We start from the raw sequence: 25,017 nt of genomic DNA on the forward strand, positions 1-25,017 counted from the left end.
ACTTTTATATTCACACATTCACTTGTGCCTAGTAATTATTTTTGGTGGCATTTTATGATACACAACAAATTAGACGGCAATAAAATAGAATATCTTCAAGTTACCCGACTGTCAAATGTCAAATTTAAAATTAATAATTAATAATTAAAAGTATTTATTACCAATCGGAGGTTATTATTATTAATTATAACAAAAATGTCATCAGCGAAACGAGCTAGTGGATTAAGTTTTACTTCACGTACGACCTTTGGCATTGAAGAAGAACCTCGTTATGATGGTAATTAATTATTAACATTTATTGATTTCATGATTTAATAATAATTTGCTTTTTTATTTTAAGAAATGACTGATGAAGAATTAAAATCATGTCTAGAGTTATCGATACGTACTAATAGAATTTTAAATTTAGAAAATGATGTCTTTGAACGTTACTTAGCTCGTCACGATCCTCAATCAGTACAAGGTAAGTTTACATAGATTATATTTTTCATGACTTAATCAAAAATTTTTTTTAACATGTCTATTAGTCTTTATAACAAGAATATACTTACACTGTAAAAAATGTACGGATTAAATCTGGAGTAAATGCGGAGCGGGTGATTGTCTATTTGATTCCTTTGGAGTAAAATTTACTCCGAGGTTTATTTTAATACTAAAACTCTGAATCGGAGTGAGTGTAGATTTAAATAAATTTCAGATCACTCTGCTAAAAACCAAACTCTCTATTTACTCCACATGTGGACTGATCTTATTTTACTCCGGAACTTCGAGTGATGGACTTCGAATTTACTCCCGATTTTTTACTGTGTATTAGTAAGCGTAAACTTTGTTATAAGTGTACACTAAAAAATCGGGAGTGATCTGGATTTTATTAAAATCCGCATATACTCTGATTTAGAATTTTAATATTAAAATAAATCCCGGAGTGAATTTTACTCCGAGGTGATTAAATAAACAGTCACCTGCTCCGCATCTACTTCGCAAACTTTTTACAGTATAGAAACTGATAATTTTTTTTAAGAATGAATTTAAATAAATAGAGAAATCGGGGAGTAAATTTATGAATTATTTAATTTAAAATTTATATGAGTAATTAATTATTTATATATTTATTATTAAGCAATGTCACAAGTATTGGAGGCAGCTAAATTAATATCATCGCAAATGGTACAGTCATCACCACGTCTACTTAGCGGAGAAAGTACCACAGGAATAAGTTTAGCAACCAAAACAAGTACACCAATATCACCAACAAGTAGCAGCAGTATAAGAACTTTTAGTGGAAGTCGTGGATTTGCATCAATACTTACCACTAATCCATCACCAAAAGGACTGCGGTATAAATTTTATTTTAAATTATAAATTATAAATTTATTTAAATTATATCCTCAGCTGTCATCCTTGTGGCTTTTATTTTATACTATAATTTAATTTATATATTTTATGATTTATGATTTAGTATTACACTGTCTCATCGTATCGAAATGGCAAACAAAGAGATAGAGGAAATGAAAAACCAATTGGCGGTATGTGAAAAAAAAATATCGGCAAAAAAATCAAATTTTACAGCCGAGCTCGAAGAAATTGAATTGCGGATACGGGACATTGATGAAGCGAAAAAAGAACTGGAGATTCAAGTCGTGAAAAAAGGCGCTGATAAAAATGGTAAAATATCTGGTGATAAATTTCTGCGTTTCATGGAGACATGGATCAAGACTGTGGACCGCGTTATTGATAAATTGAGATTAAAAAGTTTGACTATCAAAAGTCAGATTAAAAAAGCTAGATTACAATTAAGACAGCGAGAAGAACTTGGAGAGACACTTCATCTTATTGATTTTCAAGCGCTTGCTATTGAGAATGAAGAGTACTTGAAAAAGATTGATGAGAAAAATAAACAGCTGGGACAGTTGAAGAAAATAACCGGCCGTTATAATATTGAACTGAGTAATTGTAAAGATCGTTTGACTGAACAGCAAACGACATTGAAAAATACTCTAAGAGAAATAGATGTTAAGAAAAATCAAATTGAAAAATTGAAAAAAGATTTGGAATTATCGCAGTCACATATTCAGCAAATGGACCAGCAGATTATTAAAGTGACTGAAGCACTTGAAGGCTACAAGGTAACATTAATTATTTATAAATAAATAAATGGTAAATTTAAATTGGATAAATTTTTCTAGATGCCAGATGTTATTGATTTTATTCGCGTACAAATGGAGCTTGAAGAGATGAAGAAAACTTACAAACGTATAGAGAGACACAAAAATATACAGAAATCAACACTACGGGCTTTTAAAAGACGACAATCACGCTTGCAATCTATTAAAATAAATACTGAATCAATTAATTAATTAATTAATATAATTAAAGAGGTGCCTTAAATTTATATAAACACTTTATACACTTGTTGATAAATTTATAGCAATAAAATTTAAAAAATTTTAATTTAATATTTATGTTTTGTAATCAGAATTCATACTTTCATTATTTAAATAAATAATCAATGACAAACTAAAGCCAACGTCTAACAAGTTTTAGATTTTTTTTACAAGCAATAAATTATAAAAAAAAAAATATTTCAAAAAATTGCACCTATAGATTTTTTAATTTTCTACATATCCATATTTTTAGATTTTTTTTTTGTAATCTATTTGTTAGAAAAAAAAATACGAAAATTTTTAATTGTCTTCTAACTTCAGAATCATTCAGTGACAGCTTAATTTAAAAAAAAAAAAATAATAATTTTTAGCGCCTCTAATCATTAAAAATTATCAAAATTTTTTTTAGAGAATTTTAGCTTTCATTAAAACTGTCCTCAGTAATTTTGAATAATATTTTGTTTATTTGTTTTAACGTACTCTGTTTATTTCAACAATGGACAGTGAACAATGTCCAAAGTAACTAGAGGCTAATGCAATTATTCCAACGGTAGCTATTATCACAATATTCCACCGTCACAAATTGCAATGACAATGTGTCCAAGACTTAAGTAATAAAGAGCTGGCAATTTCCAAGTGAACGGAAGATAGAACACCGGAAATAGTAACCGATGAAAAATATCTATTCGATCATATCATATCTTTATCTGGTTATTTAAAAATTTATAAACACCTTGATGAGTATTTAATAAAAAATTTATCTAAGCGTCGAGTACAAGTACCGTTGAAAGTAAAAACTTGTGATAATTATTCACAGAAGATAAATTTTTAGGTCAAAAAAGGGAAAATCCATGAATATCCCGTTAAGACAGACCGTTTTTAGTTAGATATAGAGATCAACAATGACTAGTACCATAGTACATAGTGCGTAGTTAATATTTGTACTGCGTTTAATGCTGAGAAGAATAAGAGAGAAGAAATAAAGAAGTCAAGACTTTGGCTCGTGCCATGGTGCGTTAGCTGCTGTCACGCTTCACGCTCTGACGATGCCTGTCCCTTCCTCTTCTAGCTTAATGTATCCGTAAAAATAATCCATTGGATCCTTGTATCTTGGACAATTCTGTTCTGTTAGTCAGTCAGTCAGTCTCAATTCTACTGTCATAGACTTTAGCAACGCAACTAATTGTAATAATTAATTGCAATTACTTAGCTTGCAATATCTACTAGTGGTCTGATGAATCAATACCTCGGTTGCCATTGACATCAACCCTTTGTATATTTCTCTCATATCAAACTGTGGATTGACAATGTGATGAATTTTAATTGCAATACAACACAATGAGTATTTTAAAATTGATACTAATCAGTGTTACAATAAATTTATTTGAAAATTGCAATGGACGTTATTTGGAGGTAAATATTTATTTGAATTTGAATTTAAATTTAAATTTACTGTGATAATTTATTTTATTTCGCGGTTGTTTGTTTAAATGGTTTAAATGTGGTATGAGTAACTTGAATTTACTTAACAATTATCTTCCAGGGTCTTAATATCAACTTGGGCGAGGCCTTGCAATTTTTACGAGAGTATGATCAAGAAGCTTCTGCTATTTGTAATAAAGTTATGATGGCGCAGTGGAATTTTGCTACAAATATCACTGACAATAATCGTAGAAAAATGGTAAATAAAATAAATAAGTAATTTGTGTTTAATTATATTAATTTAAATTATTTAATTAGTTGGATGAGCAGACATTGAAACTCAAATTTGAAAGATCTTCATGGCGCAAAGCAGTTAATTTTGCATGGACACGAATTCCTGATCCTTTGGCAAGAAGACAATTAAAAATTATTACCATGAAAGGAAGAAATGCTTTGACTCAAGATAAATTTAATGAAGTAATTAATTCTAATCTTAATTATAATTTTAAATAAACTTAATTACATATATTATTTTTTTTTTTTTATGGAGATCCATCATCTGATAGTCGAAATGAAGGAACTCCATACCCGAGCTCGACTTTGTCCCTACAAAAAAATGGGCACTGCTTGCGACATGGATATGAGTGCGGACGTTGGCAAAATAATGGCACAGTCACGAGATTACGAGGAGTTGCTTCACTACTGGAGAGCTTGGCATGAAGCTGTTGGACCACCGCTTAAAAATAAGTATATGAGATATGTCCAATTGGCTAATCAAGCAGCCCGGCTTAATGGATTCACTGACGCTGGAGATCAGATGCGTGAAGCATACGAGGATGATTACTTCCAACAGAATATTGCTGAAGTTATTTCAGCAATAAATCCGCTTTATAAAAATCTTTTTACTTATGTAAGGACAAAGTTGATTGATAGATACGGTGATAAAGTCCGTCCAGATGGTCCACTACCGGCTCACTTATTGGGAAATATGTGGGCGCAGAATTGGGAGGGAATTTATGATTTAGTGGAACCTTATTCTGGGGCAAGTCGATTTGACGTTACTTTAGAAATGATTATTCAAGGATTTACTCCTTTGAGGTATTACTTATTTTATTTAATTACCATAACTGCCAGTTATTAATTTTTATGAAAGTGAACTGACAAGTGGCGAGTTTTGAATTTTTAAATAAATAAATAAAATGTAAGAATAAAAATAAAAAAAATGCATATTTAGATCAATGACAAATCAGCACGTGGATTTTTTAAAATTTCATTATTTTAATTTATTTAAAATTTATAAATTGACTCATGTCTTACATTCGCACTCTTAATTTTTATTATTTTTTAATAAAATAATAAATTAAATTTTCTATTCCGGGTATGGCTGGATATTTTTTTTTTTTTATTGTAGAATGTTCCAAGTCGCTGAAGATTTTTTCACATCACTGGGTATGAAACCAACGCCGCCAGAATTTTGGAGATTTTCAATGTTTGAAAAGCCAATTGATCGTGAAGTTAAATGTACTGCTAGTGCTTGGGATTTTTGTAATAAAATAGATTACAGGTTAATAATTAATTAATTAATAACTTTACGATCATCTGAGTTAATAAATAATTGTTGATTATTTAGAATTAAACAGTGTACGAAAGTGACGATGGAAGATTTGCTGTCAACTCATCATGAAATGGCCCACATCCAATACTATCTCCAGTACAAAGACCAGCCATACATCTTTCGCAATGAAGCACTTCCAGGATTCCATGAGGCAGTCAGTGATGCTATTGAATTATCAATAATGAACCCGCGACATTTTCAAAGAATAGGCCTGTACAATAATTCAACTGAAGATTACGAGCGTAATATTAATTTTTTAATGCTCATGGCGCTGCGTAAAATAGTCTATTTACCTTTCGCTTATATTATTGATCAAGTAAGAACGATATATTTTAATATTTACTATGGCAGTGATTAGTATTATTTACATAAAAATATTTTTTTAGTGGAGATGGAGAGTATTTAGCGATGGAGTAGCAGATATGACAACTCGCTGGTGGGAATTGAGACTCCAGTACCAAGGAATCGTGCCGCCTTTACCGAGGCTTGAACGAGACTTTGATCCTGGTGCTAAATATCACATACCAGCGGATATTCCTTACACAAAATATTTTGTTGGAGCTGTCATGCAGTTTCAGTTGTTTGAATCTCTTTGTGACATATCAGGACACGTTGGAGATTTGCATCTGTGTGATATTTATCGATCACAAGAAGCTGGTCGTTTATTATCGTAAGTTATTATTTATTTTTTAAGTGTAGCAACTACATATCCGTAGACAAAATCTCCGCGGATAAAATATCCTTAAGAAGTATATTATAATTATTATTATATATTTAAATAACATAACTTGCCAAAACTTACTAGATAATTAGTTATTTAAATATATCAGTTTGAAGTTTCTTTAATAGCTGATATTTGGTCGTGATATTTTGTTACGGAACCATATTACTGAAGATTGAAGAAAAATTACTATAAATTCAAATTTAAAATTAAGAAATAATTTTTTTTTTTCAATGCACTAATCTAATATTAATTTAAATTAATTAATGATCTTATAGAGAAATATTATCACAAGGATCATCAAGAAGTTGGCAAGAAGTAGTAAGAATAATGACACGAGGAAAAATGAATAGAATTGACGTAGGTCCTATGCTGAGATACTTTGAGCCATTATTTAAATGGTTGCAACGTCAAAATGAAATTGAACCGATTACCGGATGGATTACAAGTCAAGATGATACTTGTAAGTAACTAAAATTGAATTTTACATGAAATAAAAAACATTAACATAATTATTTAATTTTTAGTACTTTTTGCCCACTGGTACAGAAGTTCAACGGCTAAATTAAAAGCTTGGATACCAAGCATACTGATTCCTTCAATAGTTTGTTTATTGCGATGACAAATAAAATTGCTTTTAATTTTGTAAATATTAACAGTTTATCAATCGCTTTTATTGTACGAAAGAAAACTATTTATTTATAACTTATTGCAGTCAAGATTAAAAAAGTTTGAATTTATATAAAAAAAATGAGGTATGGGATTTGAAATTATCCTGTACTAGTATAAATGTTAAAATAAAAGATATTATAGTTTAATTATTTATTAAATTATTTTTTTTTCCATATCAAAGTCTTATTGTTAGCCGGCATATCGAATATTTCAACAAGTTTTAAATTATTTTCCGCGGCTAATTTTTCTAAATCTCTGATGTCTCTCAGTCCCCACCGAGGGTCTTGAGACTTGAGGGACTTATTAAACTGAACATTGCTCTCGGGAGTGATTTCGCCATCAATAGCATAAGGTCCATAGGTAATTAAGGTACCGTCAGGCTTTAGAAGCTCGCCGACGTTTTTGAAAAGTCCAATTGAACACTCGTACGGTGAAATGTGCATCATGTTGGCGTTGTAAATATAATCAATGCTATTCTTAGTAAAAATACCATCAGCCCATGTCGTGTAATTCGTCGTAATGTCGATGAGAGCCGGTTGATGGACATTCGTAAGACCATTTACGTGAGCGGAAATACTCTCCAGCAATCTGTGCTCACATTCAGAAGGATAAAACGTCACCTGAGGAAAATGCGGCGCAAAGTGGGTGATATGCTGACCAGTACCAGATGATATTTCAAGAAACACTTGATTCGCTCCTGGACATATTATTCTTTTGAGAACATTCAATATTGGATCCTTATTGCGATCTGCTGCTGGATAAATCAATTTTTTACTTGATTCGGTCGCTAATCTACAATTAAATTTATAAATAAATTACTCGTTTGCTTTTCTCATCAACAATAGTAAGTTTAAGACTTGCCTGCGATTGGCAATAGCATGAATGGCATTCATGTTGTATGAAACTCTTTAGCTCCGTGATCTGAAATGTTAAAAAAAAGGACCCGGATAATTTTGCGGTAAATTATATTATTTGTAGTCTAAATTAATTAAACGATTTATTTATACGGCCGGCATTACAAATAAATAATATAATACAAGTTTTTTTATCAGTTTTTAAAATACCAAGTTAAACTCAATCACTGTCACCGTCAGAGATAGCTAATTTTTTAGACCTATCATTTTTCTTTTTGTTTTGAGCAACACTGGGTAAGTACATTGCGTGTCCAGACTTCTTTAAATGCTCGTGTAATTTATTTTTACTAGAGAATTCAGCTTTACAAGTAACACAACAATGTTCAATATCCTCAACATCAACTTCCAGAGCTTGTTTCGTTTTATTTTTCGTCCCCGTTGAATTTTTTAGAGCTTTCCTCGCCTCCTTGGCTTTCTTTCCTTTACTTTTCTCCCGGGTACTTGATTTTTCCATCTCGTCTCCATCTTCGAGTTTACTTTTGTCTTTACCATCAAGTTTGGATTGATCTGCTTCCTTGGACACTTTTTCGTCTTTTGGTTTTCCTGCGTCTAAATTTTTCCTCCGTCTCCGATGTTTCTTAGAAAGACCAGCACCCATGTCAAAAGCCTCTTCATTACTATCGTGATTATTCACTTCATTGTCTTTATTATCAACTTCCATGTCTTTATCGAGCTCTACAGCAGCTTGGTCTTTTTGTTTTCCACGAATATCTAACATATTTTTAATTCGTCTTCGTTGTTTCTTAGAGAGACCTGCGTCTAAATCAAACGCGCCTTCATTGTCGTCATCATCATCGTCTTCGTATATGACTTTCTTCATTACTCTTCCTTTCTTTTTATTTTTCTTCTTTTTCACAGCAATATTTACTAACGAATCATCTTCTTCGTCTTCTTGATCTGATATCAATTCACTTTCTGAAGCCTGTTCATTATCATCATCCTTCGGCGGTTCCTCCGTTCCAGGAAAAATAAAATCGTCTGACAGAGGTTGAGAAACATGAAACTTTTTCTTGGGTTTTTTATCATCATCATCATCATCATCATCGTCAGATATTTTTTCTTCATCTGACGTAGACTTAGAATTAGTTTTGTCCTCATCTTCATCAAACATTTTATCATCAGTCATCATAACATTTTTCATAATCAAAACATTTTCTTTGTGTTTTTTAGAATTCTCATGATTAACAAAAGCCTTAGGGGTTTTAAAATGTTTATTGCAAGCAACACAATACAAAATATCTGATTCACTCGCTTCATTTTCATCTTCTGAGTCAGCAGACAATTCATCACCAAACTCAGCCGCTAAATTTGCTTCTATTGTTTTTAACTCGTCCTCAATATTTGAAAATTTACACCAATCAGATTCCTTGTGCTCCTGGAGTTCTTTCTTACGATCCATGAGCTGCTGAATCGAACGTTCTTGAGCTTTCTTGGCATTCAACTCTGCACGTTTTGCAAGTTCCTGAGCATGCAATTGAACTCTCTTGTCTCGCTTACGAATAAAAGCAACGAGATTTCTCACCTGCTCATTTCTTTCACGCTTAGCTTTGTCGCGAACTTTTTTGTTGGCTTTCTCACAGAGTTTAAGATAACGTCTATTGGGAACATCACGGATATCATAGGGGTCTAACCACGCAAACGATCTCTTGGTAGAGTAACTCTGCCAGTGAGCGTAGAATGGATGGACGACGTCTTCATACGAGCTCTTGGAATCACCGAAACCGGGGATTTCTTGGTCATCATCAGCGAACTCCAAGTCTTCAGCAGCAAGTTCTTCAAAAACATGACGATAGACGGCATAGAATCCACTGTCATCATCACCGTAGCCTTTGAAACAGCTGGATGAGAAGTATGGGAATAAATCTATCGAGTCATCTTTATAATTTTCACCGATACCGCCTTTCAAAATAGCATCCCGATGATTATCATACCACGCGCGCTCGTGTGGATCACTCAGTACTTCATATGCTTGCTGTATAAGTTGGAATTGTTCTTTAGCAGTTACCTGGTCATTTGGATTTTTGTCAGGATGCCATTTCAATGCTAATTTACGATACGCTTTTTTTAGCTCATCATCATTAACATCACGAGGTACTTCCAAAATTTCATAGTAACATTTCATAATTATAATTAATGTTTTTTAATTATATACTATAAATTATTTATTTTAATTATTGTAAAATTAATTTACCGTTAATTAGTCGATTTATTGTTATAAGTCTTCACTTGTAACCTTTAAAGCAACTCGTGGTAACTTTTGCGGAGGTGGATCAAGACACAGACACATTGATAACTAAATATATAAACATATATATTAATTACAAGACACATATGTATATATTTTATTATTAAGGTACTTTTCATGTGACGTTTGACGTCTGTTGTTTTATCGTCAGTTGGTCACGAGAGTTTTTTGAATTTCGCGCGGCAGAAAAAAAATTGTTGGCTTGTTATCAAATTTGAATTCTCCCTTTAAGATAATAAAATCATTTGGTAAAATTAAGAAAATATTTATTTAATAGACAACTGAATTATTTTATATTAACTTATATCCGTATGATGATGACCTCCTTAAAAGTTTAAAATTTACAAAGCGCGGTTTTCAACGTACTGCAAATAAGACTTCGAGCTCCAATAACTTTTGAAAAGATGGATTTATCAAAAAATGATGAGACTTTCTTTGTAGTATTGCATTTTCTACAAAAATATGAATTAGTCTATTCGATCTGTCAACGAGTTTAAAATACTTGCAGTTTGAAAAAAAATAAGTAAGACGAACAAATCATATTCTAATAAATTAAATAGCCCGCGCTTTTCTTGTGTGAATATAGATTTAAGTGATATATTTTTGTAAGTTGGCTACATTGGGAACTCCAAAGCCGTATCTAATTTTATACTTCACAAAAAAAAAATAATAATAATAATAATTTTATATTTTTTTTATATATTTGGCAGCAGACAAAATGTCTCTGGTAGTAAAATTGTAGTAATACTTAACAATTATATTTTGGCATATTTGCCATTAGTCTTGATAATTTAGTTGCTGTCAACCGGGTAAATAGGTAAATATTAACTCAATAATAATAATAAAAATAATTAAATAATAATATTGATAATTTAATTCATTAAATAAATTATTAAAATGCACGTATAGTGTCACGTAAAAATAAGACACTTGACTTGTCAAGCCTGATTGGCTATCAATGCCAACAATCAATGGTTTTTATTTATTTATTTATTTTTTTTTTATTTTACACAAATAGAATATTAATAACAATAGATGATTTATTGGTGATGATGATGGTCTACTTTTTAGGTTGGCTCAACATGACTGAAGAAGGAAGTTTAGTGGTTCCAATCGTTCTTTGGGGTAAAGTACCACCCACCCACTGTATATCATGCATGTACTTGTCTCGTGATCAGAAGACCTTGGTCACGGGATGTTATGATGGTCATATTTGTCTATGGCAAGTTGATCCTGAGACGCTCAAGGTAATTTATGTAATAAGAGCTAAGTAACTGATGAACTGACTGACAGCTCCCCTGTCATTATCCAACCCCTTTGACATTTTACTGACAATTTTAAGACCGTCTGTAAAAAAAAATCAGTCAATGTTTTGATGGTGATAAATAATGATAAAGAAAGTATCAGATATCAGACAATTTTTTATTTTTTATTTTTTTATATTCAATAGTTTTAGATATGCAATTTTTTAAAGTTTTTTCTACAAGTATTTTGTTTGTTTATTTAAAAGAAATAAAATTTTTTATTGTCTGCTACTTTCAGTATCGAGAAAAATAACTTGAGAGTCAATATAATTTTTTAAGAAGAGGGAACAGGGAAATTTACTCTAAAATGATAAAATAAATTATCAGCCAAGTATTGAATAATTTAAATAAAAATTTGAATTATTTAAATGACAGATGACACCTAGATGTCTTTTGGTCGGACATACCGGTTCAGTGATGTGCCTCAGCCGTGCAAGTGACGCCTTGGAGTTGGATTACATTGTCAGCTGCAGTGAGAACGGGGAAATGTGTACCTGGGATTTAGTAAATGGAAATTGCCGCGAAAATGTTAAAATTGCCTACGTCCATACTCAGATGTTCGCTTACGTTTCAACAGGCAGTGACAAAGTTTCATTATTTTGTTCTGGGTAATTTAATCAAATAATATCAGTATAAATATAATAATTAGTACTATCATTTAATTGACTTCCGTCCACTTAAATTTATTTATATTTAAAATTCAAAATCTATTCATGTCATGAACTCATGAGTGATAGATATTTTTAAGTAGAAGCTTAAGTTTATATTTGAATATTGATATTTATAAAAAAAATTAATAATTGTATATGATTGCAGATATTATCCAGAAGTTTTAGTAATGGACCCATTCAGTCTGGAAATATTATACACGTTAAGTTCACGTGTAAATCCAGATTGGATTAGCGCATTACAAGTACTGAGGCCGGCCAAACGGAAAGGTCGGTTCTTAGTACACACAAGTTAGTTACACTTCATCTCACATACGCTTCTCTCCCTTATTTTTTATTTATATAAATAATAACAGTAATAATAATAATAATAATAATTATTATTATTATTCTACACTTTTTATTATTTTATTATTTATTATTTTTATTGTAAAGTAATGAAGTAAATAATAATAATACGAGGAAATAGTAAAAAAAAATGACTAATATAAATAAATAAAACTAATCAGTTTGTCTTCAACGTCACTTTTTAGATATTTTAGATAAAAACAATACACTTTGAACAGTAAATTAAATGTGAGGAAAATAATAAACGCCTGTGATTGATATTAAATCACTTTTGTATACTAACACGTTGAAAAAATTTATATATAAATTAACTAAAATATTTTTTAGCTTCTGGGATTAAGAGTTTAAAATTAATTAGCGGTTAACAAATACTTTTTTAATTTAAATTACGATGTTGCAGCATGAAAAAGAAGGGCTGGTTCTAAAAAAGAAAAGGGTAGAAAGACCTTTTTTTTGTTAAATCTTCAATCTGATTAAGACATCTCCTTTGTTGCCTTTCATTTATCATTTTCAACAAAATTCATTTACACTTTTTAGTCACTCATTACTATCGTTAATCATTAATCATAATTACATTAATAACAATACAATAAATTCATTTCCCTGCCTACATTTAAAATCAATTCATACAGTAGATATTACAAAAAAATCAATAGTTGCTAGATAAATGTGCACTCATAATTTTTTTTTTAATATTAATCATTTATTTGTTTATTGTGTTATCATTTGTAATTTATTGTCTATCAAGCACTTGTTCGAATGCCAACGCTTATTTTTAGTAGAAAATTATATATTTTTAAAAAAATATAATTTAAGGCTGAATAAATATTTAACGATAAAATGTTACGTTATCGCTTGGTTATCAGTTAACAGTTTTTTTAATTACAATTATACTAGCGCTGCTACTGTCAACAATTTTAAGCAATCATTTTAATTGTTACTTTATTTTTTAATTACTCAGCTTGTTTTTTTTTTATTTTTTTTTTCACGTCTTAATTATTATTTATATTTATATTTATATTTACACTGTAAAAAATTTGTGGAGTGAATGCGGATTAAATTCGGAGTAAATGAGGAACCGATGACTTCTTATTTAATACCGGAGTAAAATTTACTCCGAAGGGGAATTTATTTTAATATCAAAACTCCGAATCGAAGTGAATGTGAATTTAAATAAAATTCAGACTCCGAAATCACTCCGCTGGAAAAACAAACTCCCAATTTACTGTGCATGCGATGTAATTTTTTTTTTACTCCGGAACTCTGAGTGAATTCGAATTTAATTAAATTTCGTAATCATTTCAAATTTACTTCCGATTTTTTACAGTGTACTTATTAATATCAATAATAACGTATGGGCATGAATTGCATTGTGTAATCATGGGCAGAAAAATTAAATGACAAAAAAAGATATGATTCGTCAAAGGTTTCGTTATAAATTACGCTAGAGTTAGACTCATTTGTGTTTAAAAGATTGATAAAGAAAAAAAATAATAATAAACAAATCAACAAAACCATTCGCTTTAACTGTTCATTTATTAAAACGTTAATAAATAAGGCCATAATTGCAATTGCTGATTGATTAATTTTTAAAGATGACGTGGTGCTTGCAATCACGACAACGGGTACTGTCAAAGTCTGGTCACTTTTTGGAAAAGAGCAACAAGCCAAGGATCCGATTTATGAGAACGAGAGCAAACAGATCAAGTGTCTGAATGCTCTTGCAATGACCTGCTGTGCTTACAATCATCGGACAGTTTTGATTGTCTGTTCTAATAGTTGGCAGGTAAATATATCATTTTTTAACGATTGTATCATCTGATAAATTATCATAATAATAATTTTTTTTTTTAAACAGGTCTACGATGCTGCTGATTTTTCATTACTTTGTTCAGTGAATGCACCTCAGAAGGAACGTTGGGTAGCTGGAGATTTTTTATCAACAGATCAAGTACTAATTTGGACTGATGAAGGCCACGGTTACATCTATAAATTACCATCAAAGTGCGTTACATTTTTAAATATATGTAATTATTTATAAGTTGATATTTTTTTCAAAAATTGCAGAATATTTTTTTTTATTTTAATAACCCGGGTCTTAATTCATATTTTGCTGACACAATTACGATTATCTTTGAGCTGAACATTTATCAAAAACACTTATGGTATTTTAGTAATCATTTTTGTTACGTGTAATGTTTAATTAGACCAACAACTTTTATGATTTGATGTCGCTAAATTATTTTATTAAAATTTTTTAACTACCAGTGAAGAATATTTTAATTTTTAGTGTATCCATAATGGAACACAAATTCGCTTCATGTTTAATTTTTCATTATCAATAAATGTTTAATTTTTTTTTCAAATACCTGATGGTTTATTAAAAAATTTAACATAGGGATGAAATTAATTCTTTCAAACTCATATAGAATTTATTTTCATATTGGGATTTATTCAAACAAAAATTTTCTTTTACTAAAATATGAATCAGGACTTGGCTTATTAAAAAAAAAAAAATTAACTCAAGATATTAATTACCGTTATATCTTAATCATTACATTGTCATTGTCATTAATCATTAATACATGCGTGTTTTAATAATTTAAGAAAACTTAACATTACAAGAGAGTATTTAGGATGGGGATCATTATCGCATCGTAATCCAGCACGAATAATAAATAAGATAAAAAGATCATTCCATATTTCGATTCATTAATTATATTATGTTTAGTCTCAACGGCTGATTCATTACATCCATCTATATTTTTTTACGGTGATGTTTCTTTTCATATAATAACTTGATCACTTCTACCTACAAAATCTCCGGGGGATTGGGGACTTGGTCTATTGTAGCAAGCTGAAGGGCAAGGCTCTCAGCAGGTAACCCGTTATAACCATTTACATAATACCTGTATAATTTCTCGCTAACTCTTACATTTTTAATCTTATCTACATTCTACATATATATTTACCCTGCATAAATTTATCACTATATCTTCACTCTATTAAGGGCATTCTCATAAAATACTCCCCACTTTTTAAAAATATTTAATGACTGAACCATTTCTGGTATAAGCGCAGAAAAATTTTATGTCTAATTAAAAAAAAATTTGAAAACGGTTGACACTGCGGGAAAACTTTAAAACTTCCCGCTGTTTGCGAACTCAGGGAGCTGAGTCTAGAATTTCGATCAATTTTCTGTAGAATTTCTATGAATGCTTGGAGAACTGGGGGGTATCAGATAAGTCTTCTGGATGAACGCTAGCACACAGAAGTCAAGGGAATAATTTTTTTTTCTCAACGATCAGCTCTGAGTCTAGATTTTCCATCGATTTTCTATAGAATTTCTTAGACGACGATCCCGAGCAAAAATAAGGGCATCGAATATTTTTAAAAAGTGAGAGGCATTATCTGAGAATGTCCTTAATTATTGTCATTTCTTCATCTTCACTTCATTAACCCACTTTTAAAAATCACTCATATTAAATTGTATCAATTTTGTGGATGGTTTTTTATTGGTTTTAAATCCTGTCTTACTTTTGATTCGTTTGATATGTCATTCAAACGTACTAATTATTTATTTCTGTTTACTCGTGTGTTTAACTGTAGCTTTCTAGTTGGAAACTCGATAAATAATTAATAAGAAAGTTTTATTGTTTTACAATTTTAGTCTACAATAATAATAATAATAATAATATTTGATGAATTATATAGCAGCGTGGCAGAGAATCACGACTTCCATACATCTTCAATTGAGAGCGATCAACCTTACAGTTTTTGTATTCTATCGTATCCGGGGGAAAAGGTATAACTATTAAATAAATGAGACAAATTATTTAGTAATACAAAAATATATTACAGCCTCTCTCATGTCCACCGACAATGAAATTAGTAACAGCAACGCGTCAAAATAAACCAGTTAAATATTTAATACGCGGTGACAGCGAAGGTGTCATTATGATTTGGACAGTACCGGAGATGACGTCCCAGCAGATTTCTGAAATAAATAAAAGTACCACCGAGCTAGTACTATCACCGACAATAATAACGAGTCTATCAGCAGCTTGGGATGCTATGAAACCACCACCGGTAGGAATCCTCGATCAAATGGACACGGGAGAGACGATAAAATTGACAGCCTGTATATATTTACCCCAACAAAGTCGTCTGGTTGTTGGCCGCGAGGACGGCAGTATAATTATAGTACCAGCTACTCAGACAGTAATGTTACAATTGCTACATGGAAACCATCAGCATTACGATGATTGGCCGCCGCATCAAGTTCTTATGGGTCATTCTGGACGTGTTAATTGTCTTCTTTATCCTCACAGTCATTCCCCGCGCTATGACCGCACGCATTTAGTTTCTGGTTCTGTTGATTTCGCTGTTTGCTTATGGGATTTATATACCGGGAATTTGATTCATCGTTTTTGTGTCCATGCTGGAGAAATTACACAATTGACAATAACGCCTGATAATTGTAGTGTGAGTTATTTTTTATAAATTTTAATTATTATTAATTAGTTATCAATTTATTATTTTATTTAACAGCCAAGGATACAAAAATGTATATGCAGCGTAGCCTCAGATCACAGCGTAACTCTTTTATCACTTGCGGAAAGAAAATGTGTTGTACTTGCGTCGCGTCATTTATTCCCGGTCACTACAATAAAGTGGCGGCCATTGGACGATTTTATGATAGTCGGCTGCTCTGACGGTGCTGTCTACGTTTGGCAAATGGAGACAGGACATCTGGATCGTGTTTTGCATGGAATTATTGCTGAAGAAGTTTTATTTGCCTGTAGTGACAACACTATAATTACTGGAGACGCAACTGCTGGTGGAGAACTTGGTCTCGCAAATCCTGCGGTTCATTTCTTCAGGTTAATTTTTTATTTAATTGATGTAGTAATTAAATGGTAATTTATTTATTAAATTTTTTTGTAAATTGTAGAGGATTGAGACATCGAAATTTGTCGGCTATTCGACACGCAACTCAACGAGGATTACATCAGTTACAGCAGCTTCATGGCGGGCACGGCGACCATCATGACAGTCAACTGAAAACTAAAGACTACCCATTAAATATCGAAGGGTTTAGAGGGAATCCAAAAGATCCTGAAGGACATATTTTGTTCTTCAATGTCGAGGCACTGATAGGTAGTTTAGTATTCTTATAAATTATTTTGCACATTCATCCACTAAAATTAATAATAATAATTAATAATTGTAATGATGAATGATAACAGTATTATTAACAATTGTAAATAGTATATAATATTTTACGAATCGGTATCGGCGAATTTGGCCCTGTTTGAACAGTGCAATTATTGAGTGACGAGTATGGCTCGATGTCTCCTGGATCATTGGAGGCACAGGGTTTAATTTCAGCGTCTGAGTATCAAAAAGTTGCGGCCCTCACACAGTCGGCTAGTCCTGATGCTCATAGAAAAATCGCAGGTAAGCCTGCATGTAATCGTGGGGCCAAAATTAAGATAAGAAAATTCCTAGTCGAATAAAGTTAAAATTTCCCCAGGTATTAAGTATAATGATGACATTTTATTTGTGTAATTGCCCTCCGTTTCTTTGTATTACTATTTTAGATTTTTTCGGTCGTGTCAAGGACAAAGCTGGTGACGTCGAAAGAATTCTAAAGGAGAAAGATCGTCATGGTATCGATTTATGTCCTTGATTTTTGGATTAATTTGTTTTATTATTTAGATATAGTTTGTTTGTTTTAATATTTAGTATTAAAGAGCACTAAACATTTTTTTTGTAAATGTTACCATGGAGCAAATTTAATTAATACTAGTCCTGATTATAAACTCCGATTGGAAAATTCTGTATGAATTTGATTGAAAGTTAATGGAATACATAGAACTCTCCCGAGAAATTCTGATGGAATTTTTGTTTCCAATCGAATCTGATAGAAATCCGAATGAGTTTCAATCAAATTCAATTCGATTCAACCGGAGTTTTTAATCAGGGAGCTTTCTATTGATACCACCGGAGCCGAAACAGCAAAATTTGATTAATTAGCCCGGTAATTGACCCAGTAACTGGAGGCGGATGGTAACCAAACCCAGTTTATTTATTTTAATGACCTGGTACCGGTTCAATTTGCTCTACGGTCTGTAGTTGTACTTAATATGTTTTTTTTTTTTAGTTATCGAGCTTTTCACTTTGGATTAAATAATTTTATAATTTATTAAATGTTCTGCACTTGAGCTTAATTTTTCAGTTTGTTTGAAGATATCTAATATTTAAACAAATAATAATAATAATAATAATAATATTTTTTGTCAGGTATATTGGCTAAAATGAAGGAAGGAGCTGAAAATGTACACACTAAATTACAAGCTAAAGCTGAGAGTGTTGGCCTCAAGCCGTTAAATCTTGACGGCAAAGGTCAGCAATAAACTATTGAAATAAATAAATAAACTAATAGTTATAAAAAAAAATAATTAATAAATTAGTCACGCATGAATTCGTTTATTTGTTACATTAATTTTTTTTATCTAAACCAATTTGTTTGCTTTATTTTTTTTACTGCACCAGTTTAATAGCAGCCTCATCAACGCAGTGTTCATCGTTGATTTAAACCCGAGCAATTTATTTATTTTGTGCGCACGTTTCTCCATCATCTCAATATATCCCACATTCGTTAGCAGATGCTGTAGTATTTTTTTTTGTTTATTAATGGATACTTGGTCTTTTCATTTATTAATCTCCCACTGACTGATAATTTTTTAGGTGAAGGATGGAGTGGTGGTGATGGTTCAAGAAATACATTGAAACGCAATGGTAATTTCAATGAGCCTAATTCGACAATGGAAATAGCACAATTACTACTGAGTCTTCTCCATGCCTGGGGTATGGACCCAGACCTGGATCGTGTTTGCGAAAGTAAATTAGGATTATTACGACCTATGGTGCCGGTTTCATTTGGTGTCATATGTAAATCAAGTACGTAATTTAAATTTAAATTTAAAAAAATTTATAAACATTTAATTAACTAATTAATTGATTATTAACTAAAGGCTACATGACTTTGCTGTTACCAACATGGCACCTACAGTTGGACCTAAAAATAGAGCCTACTCAGTTAGAACAACGTCTGCCAATAGAATTAGTACGTCAAGATCGCCTAACAAAAGCATTCACAGCACGCGCACACTGGGAATTATCAACGACTTTGACATCAAATCATTTATTGACAGTAGTAGCACTAGCGAATACTCTGATGTCAATGAACAATGCGACATTTGTACCTGAGCAAGAGCGCAATCGTAAAATGCATAGACCGGGTAATCGTGCTGGGGTTAATTGGAACAAAGCTGAGGAAGAAAATGAAGAAATGTATACTGTGCAACAAGCGCAGATTAAACAAGGCTGGTCATTACTGGCAACACTTCACTGTGTTTTATTGCCGGATAAAGTTGCTGCTTTGGGCGGAGTTAAGACATTTAAGCGTCCGCTGGTAGAAATGATGGCTTGCAGATGGCAAGATCAGTGTCTTGAGTTACGTGAAGCTGCTCAAGCTCTTTTGCTGGCTGAGTTGGGGAGACTAGGACCTAAAGGAAGAAAAACTTTGGTCGATTATTGGGCACAGTATTTACCTAAAGATCCGCCCAAGGAGTCTGCGCCTCAGCAGCAAAATCACAGTCACAGTCCGTCGTCCTCAAGTCCGATTCCTAATGCTGACAATAAAATAGAATCAAATCATGAGGTCAATCATGCTGATGAAATTTGTAACTCACGTAAACCAAATGAAGCAGAAGTGAGGACTAAAGAGCACACGGCGATAGTATTATTAGGGGTAATTGGTGCTGAGTTTGGTCAAAATGTATCGACCACAACGAGCCAACGTCGAGACAGTGAGCGAAGGAAAAGTTCTGTCGTTGAAGGTTTTGGTATTGGCAACAATAATTTGGCGAGACTTACCAGTATGTCTTTGATGCGTTTGCTCTTAGACCCGCACCAGTTTAAGCAGCAGACTCACTCGTCACTCCGTCGGGCGGCTATTGATTTGATCGGCCGCGGGTTCACTGTCTGGGAGCCGTATCTCGACATCTCGAAAGTACTTCTTGGTCTTCTGGAAATGTGCTGCGATGCAGACAAACTTGTGCCCAGTATGACTTACGGATTGCCACTGACTCCACAAGCGGATACTTGTCGTACTGCTCGACACGCTCTCACGTTAATTGCTACCGCACGACCCGCGGCATTCATTACAACGATGGCACGTGAAGTCGCGAGATTCAACGCAATCCAACAAAATTCACAGACACTTAATGTCAATGTCAATTCTAATATATTAGCACGTGCTAAGCCTGAAATTTTACGTATCGTGGAGCAGTTGATTGATAAAATGCAAAGTGAGATGAGTGATCTCTTAGTTGAAGTAATGGATATTATTCTTCATTGTCTTGATCCCGGTCATTTGAAAACTAAACCTCTTAATGATGTTTTCCCAGCAGTGTGCAGATTTAATCAGGTAATTTTATTTATATTTTTTTATCTACGATCTATTAATATAATTGAGGGATTTAATTTGTCTGTATTGATTACAGGTCAGTCACTGTTCAGCTACACGTCGAATAGCAGTCGGTGGTCGGGTAGGTCAATTAGCACTATACGAATTACGTGGCACCGTTAAATGTCAAACAGTGTCTGCTCATCAAGCTTCTGTCACAGCTCTGGCGTTTTCGCCAGAGGGAAAATTTTTAGTCAGTTATTCCTGCACCGAAAATAAATTATGCTTTTGGCAGGTAAATTATCATATTAATATTTTATTAAATACATTAAATAATAATTATTTAAATTTATTTCCAGCAAACAAGTAGTGGAATGTTTGGTCTAGGTAATTCTCAAACACGCTGCGTCAAATCCTACAGTACAGCACCCATGAATGATGTCACTAGATTAAATCCAATGCGGCTGGCCCGTCTAATATGGATTAATAATCGTACTGTTACTTTGATGCTTGCGGATGGTTCAGAGACACGCTTTAATGTTTAATTAATAAATATATATATATAAATAAATAAATATAATTGAAATTATAGATTTATTAAATCGTAATGAAAAATCATTGAAAGTAGATTAATTTCACAGATATTAATTGACATTATTTTTTAAATTATATATATACTAGACTGCGCTAAATAAAATCCACATTTTTTTCTCCCTTACGAGTTACGTTGTAACATGAAAAAAATTTTGACACCAAGTTGGGCCTTCCAACTCAATTACAAAACGCACGCTCATTTAAATAAAATTTCTCATTTAAAAATTTTGCGACAAATTTTTTTTTAACTTAGAAATTTTATGATTTATGATAAATTTCTCGTTTTTGTTTTTTTTTTACTTTTCCAGCAAAACTATCAGTCATCAAAACATGCCATATAATAATTTTTTTATCTCACAGTTTACAAATTAATTGTTCAGGAAAAAGTTTTAATTTATTGATTTATTAACGAGTCATAAAATTTCAAAATTATAAAAACTTTTCCATGTTTTTTAAATGTGAAATCTCATTTATGCGAGCGCGCGTTTTGTAACTGAGTTGGAGGGTCCAACTTGGCACCCAATTTTTTCACGTTACATTCAATGTAATTTTAGCATAAGGCTGAAGAAATCATCGATTTTATTTGTCACAGTCTACTGTATACTATTTAATTTTTTCGGTTTATTAATAATTAATTACAGTATGAAATAATAGTTAGTTTGAATGCAAAGGCTATTTAATAATTTTTTAAAATAAATTTATATATTAATGCCAAATACTTTGCGCACGATATCGCCCTGATATTATTTTATTGATTATGAGTTATATTATTATTATTGAAGAGAAATTATATTGTATTTTGCGAGTGGATATCTTGTAGCGAATTCATAAAATTTTAATTTATATATCAGAGTAAATGTGAATGATTAATTAAATAATTAATAGCGTAACTAAAAATATAAAAGCGAGTTAAATCGCATAATTAATTAAATTAACACTGAATGATTTTATTCAATAAAATTTACAGACGACGTCTATTTTTAATAAATAGTCACCTCCATTATTTTTCCATCAAAAATGATCTCTTGTCGTCTTAGTTCTTTTACAAAAAATATAGAAAAAACACCTCATTCATTAATGAAATGTAATTAATTAACTATCGGTATCTGGAAGAAACCCAATGATTAATAATGTAAATTTAATTTAATTAATTAATTATGATTAATGACCGAATGGTTGGGAGGCTTTAGATGTTAATTAATGTGATTGAATTTATAGTCAAAATAATTAGTTGAGTGCGGGTTCAATTGATTAATTATTTTATATTATTAATATTCTGTTTATGAACACACACTTCAATGTAAAATATTAAATGATAAATAGTAAAGTTGTTATACAAATATGTCAACTAGAAATAAATATCAAGAAATCTTGATGGTCGATCTTGATAAATATATATAAATATAAATATAAATAAATAAATGCTTCAATATTTAAGCGAACTAACCAATCATGTTAATTAATAAAATATTGATTAATTAAAGATTAAAATATTTAAATATGTGTAAGAATTATTGTATGTTGATTGAATATAATTACATTTAAAATAATTTTTTTTTTGTTTAATTACTGTTTTTTTTCCACGTATAATTACTTAATTAATGTGCGTTATTAGCAAGTTGAGTATACCTAGTATTAATTTAAATGAAAACTAAAGAGGGTTGACAGGAAAAGTTTTAAATAAATGTTTACATGAGCAGGAAATGTTTAAATTTTTGATCGTACCGGAAAGTAAAATAACTCAATTTTCTTGACGGGTTAAAAATTTTTTGAGTAGTTTAAGTTGTAAGTAGTAAGTGATGTATCGTGTATTAAATTATTTTATATACAAGGGTTTTTCCCCCTTGACTTTATTTATATCCATTATAGTGTATTAGTGGTGAGAGGGACTCGCGTATTTGAATCACACGTGAATTATAAATGAGTGACGGTAATTCATGCATGTAGATATACAGAAACGAAAGGGCGAGATTTTAATGAAAAAAGATCACAATACTTAAAATTTATTCTCTAATAAATTAACTTATGATTTATATTTTTATTTTAATCTATTTTTATTGATTATGTAACCGCAGAATTTACCGGCTTTATTTTTGTAATACATTTTTTTTAAAAATCTATTTTATGTAATGGCAACTATGACACGACTTTAGAAAATTTTTGCCATCATGTTTTGAATTCGTTGGGTAGACTCCAAAAATTTAATTGATTCAAAAATTTACCACGTGCGCAATAATTGTTTTTTAAAAAATTTTTCCCTCCAAAATTTTGAAAGCAAGTAGTAGAATTTTTAAAATTAAATTTCATTATCATTATGTAAGATAAATTTTTAAGCTTGATTATTAGTATGAAAAAAATAAATAAAAAAAAAAAAAAAAGTTGAAATATAAGTTTGCTAACATGAATATCTGATGAATTGCCGATGGAATTTGGAAGTTACAACGGTGTCATGTGTTAACATCAGAACATCAAGGCGCGACACAGTTGTCTGGCCGACAGAATAAGTAATACATACTCGTATGGGAATGGGAAATAAAGTTTTAAGTTTAAAAAAGTAGATACTGCGACAATGACAGACAGATACAGATGCGTGTGGCTACTGATGGGATTTTCGTATGCAGACGACGTGTGTCTCTTTGCGGCGGTGACGGCGCGACACCAAAGACTCATCATGCGATCCATACTATATTTTATCATCTAAAATAATAATAATAATAATAAGTAGTAATAATTTCTTTGAGTATCAATACAATAACAATGACTATGATTCATAAAAGATATTCAATTTAAAAAATTTTGTCTTTCGTAAAATTGTAAGTAAAAATAATTAGCGACAAAATTTAAGTATGTTAATATTATCATACTTTTTAATGAGTTTAAATGTAGCTGACAGTTGGTAATTTGTAAAATTTTTGAATAAATAAATAAAATGTAAATGATATAAAAATTTAAAAATGCGTCTTAGATAATTGAAAAATCAGTACGCGCACTTTTTTAAATTTTATTATTTCAATTAATTTATTAATGTATTTGAAATTTATAAATTGCCTCATATCTGATACATTCACACTCATAATTTTTGTTAATTATTAATAGCTTTTGTTAATTTGATACTTTATATTTCTAAGGTCTGATGCAAGGAAGACTTCTGAAATATTACCAATAAATGAACTTAAAAGAGACCAGATTTTGCCTAGAGAGACCAGAAGAGAGCCTATTTTTCCACAATCGGATATATACAACTGATAACATATAGTTACAAATATAAGGAAAACTATGATTTGAAAATAGAATCATATTCAATTATAATTAAATTTATACGTTTTTGACTGAGGTAAGAAAAAATTTGATTACTTATGAGAAGATTTTGAATATTCGAATGAAAAACCGGAAGAGATCCGCCAAAAAAGTCGATATTTGAACACTTATAAGTAGTACACCAAAAAAAAAACGACTTCTCGACGCAATAAATTTTTTCTCACTAACATAATTTACGTTTTCAATTAATGCAAAAAATTTTTAAAGGCAAGTAAAAATTAATTGCGCCAAGAAATTATTTTTTTTTGTGTAGATATCTATAATTATAACAATACAATTTACAATAATCAATAGCCAATGATATCAAACACTGACGAACAGAGTTCATTAAATTAT

General features: G+C 31.0%; 5 protein-coding genes across 12 annotated transcripts; 3 read left to right on the forward strand and 2 right to left on the reverse strand.

Moving 5' to 3' along the window:
- Positions 1–59: 59 nt before the first annotated feature.
- On the forward strand, positions 60–2,370 carry LOC103578116 (coiled-coil domain-containing protein 113). Its single transcript, XM_008559075.2, has 5 exons — positions 60–277; positions 341–463; positions 1,121–1,337; positions 1,460–2,126; positions 2,187–2,370. Exons 1-5 carry the CDS (start codon positions 196–198, stop codon positions 2,355–2,357), a joined length of 1,260 nt encoding a protein of 419 aa, XP_008557297.1. The 5' UTR covers positions 60–195; the 3' UTR covers positions 2,358–2,370.
- Positions 2,371–3,524: 1,154 nt separating this feature from the next.
- Positions 3,525–6,968, forward strand: LOC103578115 (angiotensin-converting enzyme). The gene is made up of 9 exons (XM_008559074.3): positions 3,525–3,797; positions 3,928–4,065; positions 4,125–4,283; positions 4,357–4,904; positions 5,218–5,370; positions 5,437–5,737; positions 5,808–6,091; positions 6,421–6,605; positions 6,670–6,968. The coding sequence occupies exons 1-9, from the start codon at positions 3,723–3,725 to the stop codon at positions 6,762–6,764; spliced, it is 1,938 nt and encodes a 645-aa protein (XP_008557296.3). The 5' UTR covers positions 3,525–3,722; the 3' UTR covers positions 6,765–6,968.
- LOC103578114 (methyltransferase-like 26) lies at positions 6,935–10,029 on the reverse strand. The gene is made up of 3 exons (XM_008559072.3): positions 9,920–10,029; positions 7,676–7,735; positions 6,935–7,606 (listed from the first exon to the last, which is right to left on the reverse strand). Exons 2-3 carry the CDS (start codon positions 7,705–7,707, stop codon positions 6,973–6,975), a joined length of 666 nt encoding a protein of 221 aa, XP_008557294.1. The 5' UTR covers positions 7,708–7,735; positions 9,920–10,029; the 3' UTR covers positions 6,935–6,972.
- On the reverse strand, positions 7,795–9,913 carry LOC103578113 (dnaJ homolog subfamily C member 21). The gene has a single exon (XM_008559071.1). The coding sequence runs from the start codon at positions 9,848–9,850 to the stop codon at positions 7,889–7,891; it is 1,962 nt and encodes a 653-aa protein (XP_008557293.1). The 5' UTR covers positions 9,851–9,913; the 3' UTR covers positions 7,795–7,888.
- Positions 10,030–10,671: 642 nt separating the features above from the next.
- Positions 10,672–22,913, forward strand: LOC103578111 (WD repeat-containing protein 7). 8 transcript variants are annotated; one of them, XM_008559065.2, is made up of 18 exons: positions 10,672–10,790; positions 11,045–11,220; positions 11,653–11,885; positions 12,094–12,236; positions 13,889–14,079; positions 14,152–14,297; positions 15,147–15,173; positions 16,008–16,098; positions 16,155–16,778; positions 16,845–17,176; positions 17,248–17,453; positions 17,616–17,753; positions 17,897–17,965; positions 18,600–18,701; positions 19,047–19,259; positions 19,334–20,790; positions 20,867–21,064; positions 21,129–22,913. In XM_008559065.2, exons 2-18 carry the CDS (start codon positions 11,056–11,058, stop codon positions 21,312–21,314), a joined length of 4,521 nt encoding a protein of 1,506 aa, XP_008557287.1. In that variant the 5' UTR covers positions 10,672–10,790; positions 11,045–11,055; the 3' UTR covers positions 21,315–22,913. The 8 variants fall into 8 exon arrangements, with proteins under 8 accessions (XP_008557287.1, XP_008557288.1, XP_008557289.1 ...); XM_008559066.2 differs by having other exon boundaries at positions 16,011–16,098; XM_008559067.2 differs by having other exon boundaries at positions 12,094–12,215.
- Positions 22,914–25,017: the final 2,104 nt, after the last annotated feature.

The sequence above is a fragment of the Microplitis demolitor genome, chromosome 4 (genome assembly GCF_026212275.2).
Source record: "Microplitis demolitor isolate Queensland-Clemson2020A chromosome 4, iyMicDemo2.1a, whole genome shotgun sequence".
Classification (NCBI taxonomy): Eukaryota; Metazoa; Arthropoda; class Insecta; order Hymenoptera; family Braconidae; genus Microplitis; species Microplitis demolitor.